The following is a 16,796-nucleotide window of genomic DNA, read 5'->3' as shown; positions in this document are numbered from 1 at the left end:
CTAATTAGTCATTAATGGCTTACACTGAAATTATGTTTTGATTTTTTGGTTTTCAGTCTGGCAGACTAAGTCAGTAGACATCTAAAACCTTCTGAACTAGAAAATAGGCATGTATGTGAGGAGATATAATGTGTCAAAGATTAAATCTGTAATAATAAAAAAAATAATAATACCCAAAGCTGGGTTTCTTATTTTGGCCAGAATATACATTTACATATACATTTTATTTCTGAATTATGCAGCAATACAAACAATGCAAGGTAAAATACATACCTGTTCATGACTTTATTGACACAGTCCCTGAGAGAAGATCCCCCAACTCTGGACAGTTGCTGAACCTAAATGTGACATCACAATCTGTAATATGATATTAAAGCACAGTTCAACTTTCCCTGGCAGTGTCTTTTGAAAAGTGTTCAAGAACATAACACTCAATACCATAATAAATATACTGTCCATTGCATTTATTTTGAACTGGCACTCCTTGTGGAGTTTCAAGAAGAGTTCTAGCGTCTTTGGGAAGTCTATGGCCATGACGTCTGAGCACATCCAGAAGCTCATTTAATGCCTTGTGGGTCTGGTTTGTAGCAGTAGCCCAACTAGCCAAGTCCTTGTGAAGAGATGGTGTTTCAACAATTGAACGTGAAGCCTCATCCAACTGCTCAGACTCAGTTTCAGTAGAATCAGTATCATAATTGTATTCTTCTTCATGTCTAATTGACACCACTGCTGTGCTAACAGAAGAACTACAGGCCACCATAGGATGTATTTCGTCGTGTGTTGATCCCTCCGTGAGGGGACTGCCCTCTCCCGCCAAGGCTGGCTCCACTGACCCCTCACAATCAGAGCTGCTATCATATTCCACTAAGGAATCAACCTTTGTCCTTCGTCGTCTCCACTTCATCTGGTACTCAGAGGACATGTTTAGCAAATCTAAAATTACAAAATTATTTTAAAGTAGTTACTGAAAACATCCATGTTAAAATTCATTTACAGACGCCAGCCCATGTTATTCTTGAGCTCTTCCTACATTTTGCTCAACATTTCACAGTCTCTTTCAGGTAATTTACTTTTTGAAAAATCTCAAAAGGCTACATTGAACAGTAAAACTTACTGGATCATTAAAACATACTGGTATGCTACTATCGACTGAATTTCATAGCTACTACAATATTTACCATTTGCTTGGGTTTTAACAAATTAATTTTTTTTACTTTATTTAAAAGATCTTTCACTAAACATCTCGCTTTAAAGTCAATTTAAGCAGTTACAACAGCACTTCTTGCCCTACCAAACGCACTACTGATTTGCCCTCCCCCACTCCAATCTTATCTGAAATGATATCTTCCAGCTTCTGATTGACTGAACACACCTGATCCAGGTAACCAGCAGTGGGTAGGGCAGGGATAATTAGAAAACAAATAGGCCAGGTGTCCTTGAGGACCAGGGTTGGGAACCGCATATCTATTACACCATGTTCCTGCAGTAGCATGAAACTGCTCTGCTCATTTGTAATAATTTTTTAAGGCAGTGAAACAAAATCCAGCAAACTTAATATTTTGGGGACTAGGTCATTTTGCTATCAGTTTTCCACCAAGACGTTTGCTCAACTGCATAAAATAGCTCAACTTAAGTGTAGAGACCGCATGGGGCTTTATACCTGCGAACTCATGCTAACAGAGTTTGCTTTTAGGAGCAGCCTAACGTCAGTAAGGGTTCAGTCCCAAAAAGGCAGCTGGCAGGAGGAAGTGACGTCACAGGCACCCGTCAAGGCAGGTAGCGGCAGCTGCCACTTCTTAGCGGCAGCTGCCAGTTCTTAGTGGCAGCTGCCACTTCTGTCCGTCGCTAGTGGCGCTTAACAGTGGCAGGTCCCGTTCGAATACAGGTCCTGCCGGGGTACAGAGACAGCCCCCGCCGCTCGTGGAAGTAAACCCGAGATGCTGTGCACGGCTACGATAAACTGGAATACGGAAATAAATTGAGGACTTGTTTAATCTTTGTATGACTACGAATTATATTATTGTTGCTGACTGTACATCTCTAAGATAATATTTGAGAAAGCAATGATTGTACTGTCGCTAGTGGCGCTAAACAGTGACAGGAGCTGTTCGGGAACAGTGCCTGCCGGTAGTGGCAGCTCTAGTGGCAGGTCTAGTGGCAGGTGCCGTTCAGATACAGTAGAGAGGCACCTACCCGCCACTCCTGGAAGTAGCCTAAACCAGAGATTCTGTACATCGGCTAAATGATCAAAAGCAATGATTGTGCTGTCGCTAGTGGCGCTAAACAGTGACAGGAGCCGTTCGGGAACAGTGCCTGCCGGTAGTGGCAGGTCTAGTGGCAGGTCACGTGGCAGGTCTAGTGGCAGGTCTAGTGGCAGGTGCCGTTCAGATACAGTAGAGAGGCACCTACCAACCGCTCATGGAAGTAAACCAGAGATTCTGTGAATCGGCTAGGATAAACTGGGATACGGAAATAAATTGAGGACTTGTTTAATCTTTATATGACTACGAATTATATTATTGTTGCTGACTGTACATCTCTTTAAGATAATATTTGAGAAAGCAATGATTGTACTGTCGCTAGTGGCGCTAAACAGTGACAGGAGCTGTTCGGGAACAGTGCCTGCCGGTAGTGGCAGCTCTAGTGGCAGCTCTAGTGGCAGGTGCCGTTCAGATACAGTAGAGAGGCACCTACCCGCCAATCCTGGAAGTAGCTTAAACCAGAGATTCTGTACATCGGCTAAATGATCAACTGCAATAGTTCGGTAAAGTTGGAACGATATCGGTCTTTGACAGTTGATGTCACACTCGCTAAAGTCGCAGTGTATTCTGGGTCAAATCGCCATTTTGCAGGTATATAACTCAAGAGCAAGCGTTTGCATCCGCCTTTATCCTTCGAAAGATGGGATACTCGTGCTGTGTGAAAGGCTGTCATACTAAATCACAGAAAGGTGGACCACAACATAAGAGTTTTTCGGATTCCCACTTGGAAAAAAGGATATGGACGGCAGGTAGAGGAGGTGTTAAATTATTCCATGTATTATTATTTATTATGCATTTGTACGGCTCTCTACATGATTACAGTTAACTTCATCATATAATTACTAATAACTTAACTTGAACATAAGAACATAAGAAATTTTTTGAAGTAGCCATTTGGCTGCATCCAGACCTGTTAGAATCTAATATGCCTGGACCATGTCCCCCCTTAGTCTAATTTGTTCGAGGCTGTACAGATTTGTTTGCAACTTGATTACAAGTTAGCGTACCTTTGCAGTGACGATTGTGTTGTCGCAGTCCTGCAAATGTGAACAGATCCTACACCCAGTCATTGATGAAATGTCCGTGGGCTTCAAGAGGTTTATAGTTCTTGAACTATTCATATGTGTAAGCGCTGATACCATAAACAAGGTAGTTTGTTATATCCAGAGATGAAGTTAGAGGCAACAATGTCGCGTCGGAATTCCACTTTTTTATGTGAGATCATACGGATCTATATTGCTGATTGTTGACAATTTAGCCAAATACTGATCCCTGGCGTCCTTCGTAAGTTTTTCTCTGTAAGGAATTTTCTCGTTCTGCTTTTTCTTATCCTTTCTTCCTAGTGTTTGCGTCCGCGAATACCTTCAAAATGGCGAATGGGGGCGTGTCAGACAGTGCAGACACGTGACTGACAAAGACCGGCAGATTCGAACTTCGCGGCTCAATAAATCTTAAACAAAACGTTCTTACAACACAATATACGGGTCTGTTTAACAGTGGTAAGGTAGACAATGAGCTACAACCGGATTTTCGTCCAAACAATATGTATTTACAGATATACGGATAACATTGCTCCCTATGAGCAGTCCGCTGTCTGAGGAGAGTCTACAAAGTGCAAAGGGACCGTCTACAAAGTGCAAATCGACAACGGATAATGTCAATAACTTCGCTTCCAAAGAGTGAAGAGCCACCAAAATCACTACACCCCTTTTGGAATGTTATCATGGTCATACTACACCCCTTAGTTTGGTGAAATGTACCTAAGTCTATTTCTAAAGAATTTATATTAGGAATAACATTCAATAACTTTGCTCCTATCAACTGTACTACCACCAAAATCACTCTACACATCTAGGGTGTCATCATGGTCATTCTACAGGACTTAGTTTGGGGAAAAAAAATCATTATTATTAAATAAAATGCAATAACTTTGCTCCTATCAATTGTAGCGCAACCAAAATTAATAGAGATGCACCGATACCGATATTCGGATCGGTATCGGCGCCGATCCAGACCTATTTGACGGATCGGGAATCGGCCATGCGTGACCGATCCACGTCCTATACTTACTTATATAGGCCCAATCCCAAACCGGTCCCTACACACTCCGCCTCACCACTCCGCCTTCGTTTGCGCGTTCCCGAGACCCGTCGCCATGTTGAAGTGTGTCTCAAAGCAGCAAGGGCTAAGGGGGAGTGGTCGATTATGCCCTCCTTTAGCGAGTCGGCAACGATGGTGGCTCGCGCGATTTCACTACCACTTCCATATCCCATAATTCCTAGCGCACAGGAAACAGAACAGCGCGATAATTTAATAATTGGATTCTAACAGCACAGTGAAATACACATAGAAAGTCTATGTTACATGTTATAATTCATCGCTGCAGAAAAAAATTAGGAAAGCAGTTATTTATAGCTGGTCAGTACAGGTAGATTTTATCGTGATCCGATTACGAGAGATTTTGTGTACTTTTCAAACTAGAAACCACGCGAAGAAACATTCGTACGCAAACTCGATCAACATCACACCAGCAATAACAATTTATGTTTCATATTTGCCTGTTTTTTCCTCTACATATCTGGATCTGGTATTTGGTACAGAAGTAATGCGTAATGTTTTATGCGTGTAAACTAAGTTAGCTATGGTAGAAATTGTACAATCGTCAATATGACACATGTACATACTTAAAATTGCTCAGTGCAATAAGACGACGTAGCCGTCGTCTTCTCGCATTAGATAAAATGTACTTTTTTAAAATAACTGATATGTCATTAAAGAAAATACAATACAGCTTCTTGATGGATCCATTTCGTCAAATCACTAGGTAATGCATTTCCTCTTTCCGGTAATGAAGACTGTAAAAAGGCGCTGCGAGGGCAAGTCTGTCTCAAATCTTTCTTGTGACAATTTCCTTCAGTTTAAGTGTATAGGGCGTGTTGTGAGGGTGACTCGGCGGGAGTGTGACTCGAAATGAAGGCGGAGTGTCGAGGGTATAGTTTGGGATTGGGCCTTAGTTTTTGGCAATCAATCGCACGACAGCTCTTTCCCATTTTACATGTGTGTTTTTGCGGAATTCAAATCGAACGCTATCACTGCCCCTAAGTCTTTTTTGCTATTCAGTGGGTGTGAGTACAGTGACTTCTGTATAATACAATAATACCCTCTCCTACTGTCTTGACGAACTGGCCCCCACCAAAACTAAAACCGTCTCTTTCACTTATACTGCCCCCTGGTACACTCCTGAGCTCGTAAGCGCCAGCTTGAGAGACTGTACAAGAAATCTTGTTTAACTGTTCATCTCCAAATTTACACAGACTACATACAGCAATACAAAGACACATTAAACTCTGCCCGGTCCAAATACTACTCCAACCTCATCTACTCAGGTTCCAATAACCCTAAAGCTCTCTTTTCCATAATAAACACACTCCTAAAGCCTAACAATACTACCTCATCTTCCTTCACCACTGACAAATGCAATCAATTTCAATAATTTTTTCAGTCCAAAATAGATTCTGTTTACAGTTCAATTGACCTTTCCTCCTCCCACGCTGTTCCACCTGATCCTCCTCCGCCCCATCAACAGCTCTCTCATTTCACACCCATTTCCCCTGCTCACCTGACAAAACTTTTTTCTGGCATTAAAACTTCCACATGTTCCTTGGACCCTATTCCCTCTCCTCTCATCAAAGCCTGTCTTCCTGTTCTCTCTCCACTGATCACCCAAATTATAAACTCCTCCCTTTCCTCCGGTTCTGTTCCACAGTCTCTCAAGCTGGCTGCTATTACCCCCATTCTCAAAAAACCTACCCTCGACCCCGACAACTGTGCTAATTTCCGTCCCATATCCAACCTCCCCTTTCTGTCTAAAATCCTGGAACGTGTAGTTGCCGCCCAACTCCAAACCCACCTTACTTTCAACAGTCTCTATGAACCATTCCAGTCTGGATTCCGTCCTAAACACAGCACCGAAACAGCTCTACTCAAAATCACTAATGACCTTCTCCTCTCCTCTGACTCTGGCCACCTCTCCATCCTCATCCTCCTGGACCTCACTGCAGCCTTCGACACTATCAGTCACTCCATCCTCCTGTCTCGCCTCAGAAATTTACTGAACATCACCGGCTCTGCTCTCTTCTGGCTCCAGTCCTATCTCACAAATCGGCAACAGTTTATCCACATCAATCATTGCTCATCTACCATAGCCCCCGTGCAGCAGGGGGTTCCCCAGGGTTCGGTGCTTGGTCCTCTCCTTTTCATTCTCTACATCCTCCCCCTCGGCAATATCATTCGTCGTCACGGTCTCCGCTTTCATTGCTACGCTGACGACATCCAACTTTACATCTCCACAACATCCATCAACCCCAGCATCCACTCCACTCTCTCCCACTGTCTAACAGACATTAAAAACTGGATGAATCATAATTTCCTCAAACTAAACAGCGACAAAACAGACTTCATCATCATCGGTCCACACAACATCACCAAATCCTCACTACATTTCACTGTGCACTTTGATAACACCATACTCTCTCTATCCCCACTCATCCGTAACCTCGGTGTACTCCTAGATCCCACTCTTTCATTTGAACCCCATGTCAAGCACATAACCCGGACTACATTCTTTCACCTTAAAAACATAGCCCGTCTCCGCCCATCACTCACCTTCTCTGCCGCTGAAACTCTCATCCACGCCTTCATCACATCCAGAATCGATTACTGCAATAGCATCCTCTACGGTTCACCATCCAAAACTCTCAACAGACTACAGTATATTCAGAATTCCGCTGCCCGGCTCCTTACCCAAACCCGCTCACGTGAACACATCACCCCTGTCCTCCAAAAGCTTCACTGGCTCCCCGTCCCTCAGCGCATCCACTTCAAAATCCTTCTCATCACATTCAAAGCACTCCACAACCTGGCCCCTTCTTACCTCACAGACCTGCTCCATCACCACACTCCATCTCGCTCCCTACGCTCATCCAGCTCGAACCTCCTGTCCCTGCCCTGTAGGACCAAGCTCCGAACCTGGGGGGACAGAGCCTTCTCCATCGCTGCCCCCACCCTTTGGAACTCACTGCCCAAATCCCTCCGCGACTGCTCTGATCTCCCTACTTTTAAGAAAGAACTCAAAACTCACCTGTTTAAAATTGCTTTTAATGTTTGTTTTTATGTTATAAATTGTGTGCTATTTTATTCTAATGTGTTGTGAAGCGTCTTTGAGTGTCTTGAAAAGCGCTTTATAAATAAAATGTATTATTATTATTTATTATTTAGTTTTGGATTTTTCATTATAGTTTAGTTTTATTTAGTTTTGACCTTTTTTCCCTCTAATTTAGTTAGTTTTAATTAGTTTTTAGAGCAGGTTTGCTAGTTTTAGTTAGTTTTAATTTTTTCTAAATGCTTAGTTTTAGTTTAGTTTTTATTAGTTTTAGTATTAGTTTTCATTTTTTCATACTTTGGGTTATTTGTCAGGTGCAGGATTCAAAAAGATCAGTAAGTATTGTGTAATAAAACTCAACAAAGGAAACCATTTCAAAAAGTGTATTCAGTTACTTTTGAACAACCAACCATCCACAACAACCAACACTCTACAAGATAGCAGCTTATGTGCAAAATGTGTGTGATACTGCTTCTGATGTTGGATACAGGTAGCGTGCCTGGTACAAATCAAAATAGCCAATAGACTAAAGACACACATGAACATAAGAATATAAACCCATTCACGAGGCACATGTCACATTTCTTGACAGCCAGGAGTCTCAGGGAGCTCAATCTGAGAAAAACATTAACAAACTCAAAAACCATTGCACAACAGGATTGTCTCAGCATGGAAACCCAGACTTCCCTCTCTCCGGCCACTTCCTCCAGCTCCTCTGGGGAAATCCCGAGGCGTTCCCAGCCCAGCCGAGACATATAGTCTCTCCAGCGTGTCCTGGGTCTTCCCCGGGGGCTTGATGCTGATGTGCTTTGCTTTTCTATGTTAACCATACGTCCAATATTATAAACAAAAAGGAAATGAAGTCTTGTGGTGTTCCTGCGTATTTACTAACCAGCAGCTGTTTGGTCGTCGGTGAAAGCAGTTCATTATGGTTGTCTCCTCCTTCCCGGTGCTACCTGGCCGGGATGTTGCTTCTTTTTCGGGGGAGCTAATCAGAGAGGCTACTTGGTCAAGGTACTCGCGATTAGCCGTCTTATGCGAGCTTCTCAAGTGGACTTTCAGATTTTGTCACCTGTTTCTACAATGCACCTGCTCTTAACTGTCTCGCTGTCATAGTCAAAGAAATTCCAGATAGGACTCTGCCGCCGTCTCCCAACTTTTGTCGTCACCATTTTTCCAGGTAACGCGGTGAGCAAAAGCCGACTGTAAACAAGAAGTGACGGACAGAGAGGTGCCGTACGGTGCTGCAAGCTCACGTAAAACTGCTAGAGCGAAATAAATCGACTTATAAATAAATTGACAAAGACGAAAACGAAGGACATTTCATCTATAATTTCAGTACGTTTTAGTTAGTTTTGTCAACGCACAATACAGTTATAGTTAGTTATCGTTTTTTCTTTTAATTGTCGTTTTTATTTATTTCAGTTAACGAAAATGTTTTTTCAATTCTAGTTTTCGTTATTTCGTTCGTTTTCGTTGACGATAATAACCTTGCTGATGTCTGAGCAACAGATTGCGAGTGTGTGCAACTGCAGGCACTTCGTTAAAAGGCAGAAAGCACCGCTGTACAAAGTCAACAAGCTGAGCAGCTCCATGAGCATGACAACACGTGTGCAATGTGACATTTTAGGCAGATACAACACAAAGCACCCACACATATACACGCCATAGAGACACGGCTGCAAATCAGTGTTAGATTGAACATGCTTGATGTTTCCACTGAGTGGCTTACAACATTCTTACAAAATTAAGCAAGACTTTCTGCACTGTATGTTAAAGGGAAAGAATTCGGGGTGGGGGTGTCAATGAGGTTACATACAGACTGTTGGGGGCAAATGGGTTTATTTCCTCCTGGGTGGCCATCAGGGATTAACGAGGTGCAGCGTACTTTATGACGTTGGGGTGCGCAGGCACTACACAGCAGCTGAAGTGTTTTTTGGGTCTGCTCATGTCCTGCGCGCGGTACCAGCTGCCTGTCTTCGGATCAAAACACTCCACCTTGTTCGTGATCCTAAACCCGTCGCTGCCGCCCATCACAAACAGGAGGTTATCCACCACTGCGATGCCAAAATCACTGCGTGGTGTGGACATGGGGGCCACAGCATGCCAGCGGTTTGTTGTAGCGTCATAGACCTCCATGGTCTGCAGGTGCTCAAGCCTGTTGATACCGCCCACCTGGGAGATTCCATAGGTAAGTGAACACTCAGACACCAAAGGGATGGGCAAACATCAACTTTCCCAAAGTCATGAATTCTTAAGGAATTTTTGTCCTAAGAAATCGGGCTCCTTAGAACCTCCCATTATCTATAAATGACACAAGCTTATATCTCATATGTGTTCAACATACATGTCAACCCATCTGCAATGAAAACATGGATTTGGGCAACAGAAAACTTGTACAATTCGGTGAAAACTGAGAGCCATCAAAAAAGACTCCTTATGCTAATATATTTTTCTTTTTTTATTGTTGTTATTACTTAAAAAGAACACTTGTAGCTAATCAGACACTGAAAAAACAATCTGACCAATTATGTCTAGAACTAGAGAAAATAATTAATAAAAAAAATCTAAACTTTACAACCCCAGCTAGCAGTAGAGACTAGAGATGCACCGATACCGATATTCGGATCGGTATCGGCGCCGATCCAGACCTATTTGACGGATCGGGAATCGGCCATGCGTGACCGATCCACGTCCTATACTTACTTATTTAGTTTTTGGCAATCAATCGCACGACAGCTCTTTCCCATTTTACATGTGTGTTTTTGCGGAATTCAAATCGAACGCTATCACTGCCCCTAAGTCTTTTTTGCTACTCAGTGGGTGTGAGTACAGTGACTTCCGCCTGCTGTGAGGTCATGCGCATACCCTTCGCAGTACGAGGAGCGTAAGATAAGACGTGACGATCTGGGAGTATTTTAGGCTTTTAACAGAAACCGGAAGCACAGCGTTTTGCAATCTATGTAAAATAAGGTTTTGAGGTGGGAATAGCGTTTAATGGAAAATCCCATTTAACAAAGCGCACGCAACTGCGAGACAAAACAAAGCAATGGATGATTTGGGAGTCGCTAACTTAATTGGACTGTTTTGCGAACTCGTTACTTGTGATACAAGAGGGGCTGCCATCGCAACAAAAGTGTAACTGCGCTGATGCCAATGGGAGAAAAACTGTTAAAATTTTAAGCATTCGCCACTTGTGTATATTTGCTTTGAAGATATTCGTATTGAACTGCAAATGCATCAAAAACGCTTAAAACAAATCAGGTGGAACAGTACGTTATGTATGTTTGTAGTAGCCTAATTAAATATTTTTTGTCATACATTTTTTCCATCTGTATTTACTAGCTTAAAAAAAAATAATATGTAAAGTATAACAAAGTAAAAAGAGCTCTTGTATCGGAATCTGTATCGGTATCGGCAGTTGTGTATCCAAATCGGATCGGAACTGAAAAAACGTGGATCGCCCATCTCTAGTAGTGCCCATCTCCCCCAGTAGATTCATTTATAACCCAGAAATGAATGCAGGATAGCATATACGTTTTTATGTGTATTAAGATAAGCCTTTGAAGCAGCTATTTCTGGAATTGAACTGTTTTGTTTGGTCTAAATGCATCACAATCAAAGACACAGCAGCAAAGACAAAAAAAGACAAAGTCTCACAGGTAAAATGTGAGATTTGACACAGAAAGGAATCACTCACCGCATAGATCTTCCCATGATATGCAGTGACTCCAAGGCTATGACGGGGAGTGCTCATTGGAGCGATCATGGTCCATTCCTCAGTGAGTGGATCATAGCACTCTGCTGAGAAAAGGGTCTCCGTTCCGTTGTGACCCCCACAGATGTATATCTATGAAAACCAGTTTAACTGTGAAGACCGTTATGCTGTATATAATTGGGGTTGGAGGTTACAAATAAAGTTCGCTGTGACTCAAAAATAAAAACATGTGATATGGATAGTGTATGACAGGGTTCCCCAGTTCAGGTCCTGGTGGCCAGAGTCCAACGCAGTTTGCAGATTTCCCTTCTCAAACACACCATAATCAGCTAATTTTCAGGTGTAGTATGGGTGTTTGAAAAGGGAAATCTGCAAACTGTTTTTGATTCTGGCCCCTTAGGAACGGAATAAGGGAAACCTGGCGTGGGAACACCATTTCATCTATTTCACCAGAGGTGGCAATTTCAGGTCCAGAAAGTAAAACTCCAGACCGAGATTTTGTTTCAACCAACCAGTTGAGTACTCTGTGACTGTGACTCTTTATACTCAACTGGTTGGTTGAAAGTAAATCATGGTCTGGATTTTTACTTTCTGGACCTGAAATTGCCCTCTCTCTATTTCACAGGTCTTGGTCTATGACACCACAGCACTACCCAATGTGCCACTAATGCTGACCAATAATGCATTTATCCAAACACTTAAATTTAACTTAATAATTATGGATTAAAATCAGCAATCTGAAGAGAAAGAGAGCTCGTGACTGTGCAAAATACTCAATTTCAAGGGGAAAATGAGGGTAAACACAGTCAGACGGCCTCCCATTAACCTACCTTGCCATTCAGGGTGGTGGCACTGGCCTTGTTCCGCCACTCATTCATGGGATCGATCAGGGTCCATTCGTTGGTTTTTGGATTATACCGCTCAACTTTGTTGAGGGGCCTGAAACCAATATGGCCACCCATGGCGTAGATAAAACCATCAAGCACGGCTACGCTAACATTACAGCGGTGCCAGTGCATTGGAGCCATCTCCTGCCATGTCCGTGTCATGGGGTTGAATCTGCGCACGGTATTGGTGAAGTTTTGGCCATCAACCCCCCCAATACAGTACACAAATCCATCGCAGTACACGGTGCCATGTCCGGCTAGGTAGCTCTGCTCCTCTTGCGTAATATCCACCCAGCGGTCGGCCTGTGTGTCGTACGCGTCGATCCAGTTCTTTGTACGGAAATTCCAGCCCCCAACAGCCAGCAAGATGTCAGATGGCAGGCGTGAGCGGATCAGAGGGTTATCAAAGTCAGAGCTTGGACTTTCAACGTCGAGGTCATACATGACCTTCAAGACGTCATTGACAATGGGCCTGCACGCCGCATTGGTCTTCACTAGATCATTGTTTTTGACGATCTTCATGAAATATTCCGGATCCATGCGAGCCATCCGGACCTACACAGGAAACAAGAATGAGGGAATTCCCATGAGTTCCTTAGTGCTTTCTCTGCATCTCTGGAGATGTGACAGCTAACACTTGTTTAATGTAAGACATTTGAGTGTGTTGTTTTCCATTTATTTGTTTGTTAGACTCTACTGCTGGTTTTATGACTTAGAAGCTGAGGTTGTAGACTTATGGGACATGGAAATGGAGGTTCAGTCTCTAGCTACTATAATAAGGACTTCACTGAAAGAGTATTCTATTGTTATGTCCACGTCAGCAAGAATGTTGGATAATTATAGTCACCTTTGGTAACAGGACTGAAATATGGGCCTCTCGGCTGACAGGCTCGTGCTTGATCCATCGGAGGATGGCGTCAAACACCACATCCTCCTGTGTGACATTCAGCTCATCCTTCTCAATGATGTCACACAGCTGTTGCAAGGTGAGCTCCGGGAACTCCACTGAAGTGGTGGCAACCTCCTTGAAGTTCCTCAGGATTGAATGGAAGGCAGACTGGCGCAGCTCATTGAGGCAGTAGATGTCTGCGATTTGAAAAATGCCAATGCAGTTCTGGGGGCAGAGCTGGTCATGCAGAAAATCGCAGCATCGCTGTACAATGCCCAGGATGTTAAGCTGGTCAGCGGCTAACAGGAGGTTCTCCACATTGTCAGCCGTGACAAGCACAGAGTACGTATAGGCGTACTCGATGATCTGCCTCAGTGTTTCTGGGAAAATGCCTGGGAATTGGTATTCCCGATTTCCTGAATCATTCCAGTCACTGGTGAACAGAGCCCTGAAAAACAATCCAGATGTGACTCATTTAACACTAGAAAGACTGACTGGGTCAATTGACCCAAATCAAGCAAAATCACTGCTATTTCTCATTGAAGTTCTTGCTACAAAAATCTGAAAAAATCTGACTTTTATTTTTTTATCATTCTTGAACAGAACATGGTAACACAAATGAAGTTGCTGGTGAAATTAGTATTTTACAGCAGTATATACCTAGAAAGACTGACTGGGTCAATTGACGTAATGTCATGCAAATGAATTAGATAACCAAGTCATAATAACAATAACATAATAGTCATAACACCATCACCGACAGGGCATCTTGAGAGAAGAGTCAGCTATCAAGTCACGGTCGCTTGTAAACGCAACAAAACTGTCACTACCTGTGACACGTGCAAGCGTCCTGTTTGCGGCAAATGCTTGGCCAAAATGTGCATGAGCTGTCAAACGAAAGCTAACTGAAGCTAACTTTTTTCAGATTTTTGTAGCAAGAACTTCAATGAGAAATAGCAGTGATTTTGTTTGATTTGGGTCAATTGACCCAGTCAGTCTTTCTAGTGTTAACAAATATGGGTTTTGCAGACAAAGTTAAATAAGGGCTTTTCTAACTTTTGAACCAGGGACCCCAAAATGAATATTGGCGAGAGCTAAAAACCCCCTGCCACAGATGATCACATAGGTACTTAAAAACTAGGCATCTGGTCAGGAAGGGCTTTAATCGTATTTTTCCAGCAGTGGTTCCCCCTAAATATTTTTCACTTGGACTGGAGGGCAGGTCCACTGGAATATTTTTTTACCCTCTAATTGACATGGTCCCCTATGTATATCATACAGTTATTGTTACTATTATTACTATATGTCAGAATGTAAGGTGGCTCAGAAATATTTCTTATTAGCCCTGACCTACACTAACATAACACAATAATGCATTTCAAAACTTTCTGTTATAACAGAAGCTCATTGCCAGGTAGAAGTCACCGGAAAAAGAGAGAAAAATCTGACACCTTGTTGTTTTGACATCATCAGCATATATGGGTCACAGCTATACTTACTCGAAATAGGTGCTGCAGCCACACAGAACTACTCTGTGGGCTTCGAATTTTACGTTGTCCGCGACAAGGACCACGTCACAGAGCTTTCCGGCCAGCCGCAGCTCGTTGAATTTTTGGAAAGACTTCTTTCTCTCCATGTTGTGTCTCATCATTTTCCCAAAAGCCAATGTCTCTTCCATTTCTCTTGCTTATTTCCCTCGAAATGACCAGCAACTGACTTATATACGTATGATGACTATACGTTCTAAATACGCAACGACTCCGTTTTTACGTCAAAATGTTCAGTATTTAGTTTTGTTTACTTTCAAATCTACGTGTGTGTGTGCGTGTGTGTGTTTGTTGTGGTGGGGGGGGGGGGGTATTTTTCGTACGTGGATTACTCGTAAATTTATCCTGATGTAATTGTTGACGATTTGGCATGATCCTGAATCTGTCGGTTTTTGGAAACTCTTGCTGGATGTGTTGTCATAGCAACACATCCAAATCCTCAAACCTGCTCGGAGCAGGTTTGTTCTGTGTAAACAATGATTAGCTCACACACGTAATCAGTGTCCGTGCATAGAAATCCGTTCAGTCATGGCCTCGCCATTCATGGATGTGCGACCAATTGCAATCGGTGCACTAATAATAAGAAGGGAATTTCAAATTGAGAGGGTTTTCTGCGCGATCGGCAAGATCCTTTATTAATGTTGCCGGATGATATTCTTTTCGAAAGATACTGCTTCGGCCGAGATGGAATATCATATCTTAAACGTTTATTAGCTCCGAATAATAGAAGTCCAACTAGGCGAAGTCGGGCTCTCGCAGCCACACAGACAATGTGCATCGCCTTGAGATATTTTACAGGCGGCATTTTTTTTGGTATACTATAATACTGCAGGCGTTGCGGATAATATATCAAAGAGTACAGTTTGCCGGGCAATTCGCAATTGTTTTTCCCGAACACCTGTGAGTGCAGGCTATTAAAGATGCGTTTTATGCCACTGCAGGTAATGTATACGCAATAAAACTACAGTTCTATAAAGAATTTAAAAACCACACTAATACAGTCAAACCTCCCTTATCCGGACCTCCAATATACGGGCACCTCCCTGTACCGGGCAGCTCTAGGCACGCTCGTGGGCAAATTAATTTTACACAACCAGCAGCTGTTGTTACGAGCACCAGTCTAGGGTTGGGGTGTAACAGTGTGAAAGGTGACGTGGAGTAAGGGAAGGACAGGGTGCGATGGACAAGGGAATACACGTGGACAAAGGAGTATTTTTTATATATATTTTTACATAAGAACATAAGAACATGTTTTCTGGTTTTATTGACAAGCCATGGACACAGAAAAAATACACCCGGTGCAAAAGGACTCAGGAGTGACTGTAGAGAAAACAATAAACAAAACCCATCTTCCGAACGCAACTCAAAGCTAATTTACCGAAGTGTAGAGAAAACAAAAACACAGCGACAAATTCTACACCTTACGTACAAGCTCGCAAAACAAAATGGGGGTCAATCCCTAATCCCTATGCACCTGCAATGGAGAGCGAGCTAGAGGACGAGGTTGTGGGCGGTATCTGCAGGTGGAGGCGGAGCGAACGTCGAAAGGAGGGCAAGCTGGAGGACGAGGCTGTGGGCGGAGCTTAACTTACGGCGGCGCGTAACACTGTGCAAATTTGCAATATCCATGGCGTAGTGTCATGTTCCTCCAGAAGGTGAAGAAAGCAAACGAACATCGAATGAACTGAGTGTGTATACAGTTGAACTATATGCCATCATGATGGCATTAGAATGGGTTGGAAAGGAAGAAAAAGTAAGTAAAATCTTGATTGGAAGTGATTCGTTGTCTGCACTGTACAGTCTCAGTTCAGGGGTGTCCAATAGCCGTCAGGATCTGGTGTATGCAATATTGCTGACATATATGAGTATAAAAGGAAAAGGTAAACAGATTCAACTTATTTGGGTCCCAGCTCATATAGGTATTTTGGGTAACGAGAGGGTGGATAAGCTAGCCAAGCAAGCCACTAAAAAAGATGATATTGAAGTATATGTAAAAATGTCAAAAGCTGAAGGGAAAAGTATAGTTTGGAAAGAAGCTGTGAGAGAATGGCAACAGCAGTGGGATAGGGAATCTAAAGGGAGACATCTATATGGCCTTCAAAATAAAGTTGGAACGACAAGGAACTGGGGAGGGCCTAGAAGAGAGGAAATGGTAATGACAAGATTAAGAATTGGACACAGTAACCTGAATAGTTCATTACATATTATAGGGAAGCATCCTACTGGTTTTTGTGAGGTGTGTAAGACACCAGAAACCATACAACATGTGCTTATAAATTGCAGAAGATATGAAGCACAAAGGAGGAAAATGATGGGAGAATTAAGAAAAGGAG

At 42.8% G+C, this 16,796-nt stretch overlaps 1 protein-coding gene and 1 long non-coding RNA gene across 2 annotated transcripts in view; both read right to left on the bottom strand.

Moving 5' to 3' along the window:
• The window catches only part of LOC140592621 (uncharacterized), a 64,632-nt gene that overhangs the window by 970 nt on the left and 46,866 nt on the right, over positions 1 to 16,796 (bottom strand). The window contains exon 2 of the long non-coding RNA XR_011992983.1: positions 274 to 338. This is a non-coding gene — a long non-coding RNA (uncharacterized lncRNA). The remainder of the gene's footprint in view (positions 1 to 273; positions 339 to 16,796) is intronic.
• LOC111855283 (kelch-like protein 10) lies at positions 9,248 to 14,749 on the bottom strand. Its single transcript, XM_072716398.1, has 5 exons — positions 14,416 to 14,749; positions 12,875 to 13,364; positions 11,971 to 12,582; positions 11,123 to 11,272; positions 9,248 to 9,597 (listed from the first exon to the last, which is right to left on the bottom strand). Exons 1-5 carry the CDS (start codon positions 14,592 to 14,594, stop codon positions 9,292 to 9,294), a joined length of 1,737 nt encoding a protein of 578 aa, XP_072572499.1. The 5' UTR covers positions 14,595 to 14,749; the 3' UTR covers positions 9,248 to 9,291.

The sequence above is a fragment of the Paramormyrops kingsleyae genome, chromosome 9 (genome assembly GCF_048594095.1).
Source record: "Paramormyrops kingsleyae isolate MSU_618 chromosome 9, PKINGS_0.4, whole genome shotgun sequence".
Lineage (NCBI taxonomy): Eukaryota > Metazoa > Chordata > Actinopteri > Osteoglossiformes > Mormyridae > Paramormyrops > Paramormyrops kingsleyae.
The sequence above is the reverse complement of the archived record's forward strand: the minus strand, read 5'-3'. Positions and strand labels throughout refer to the sequence as shown.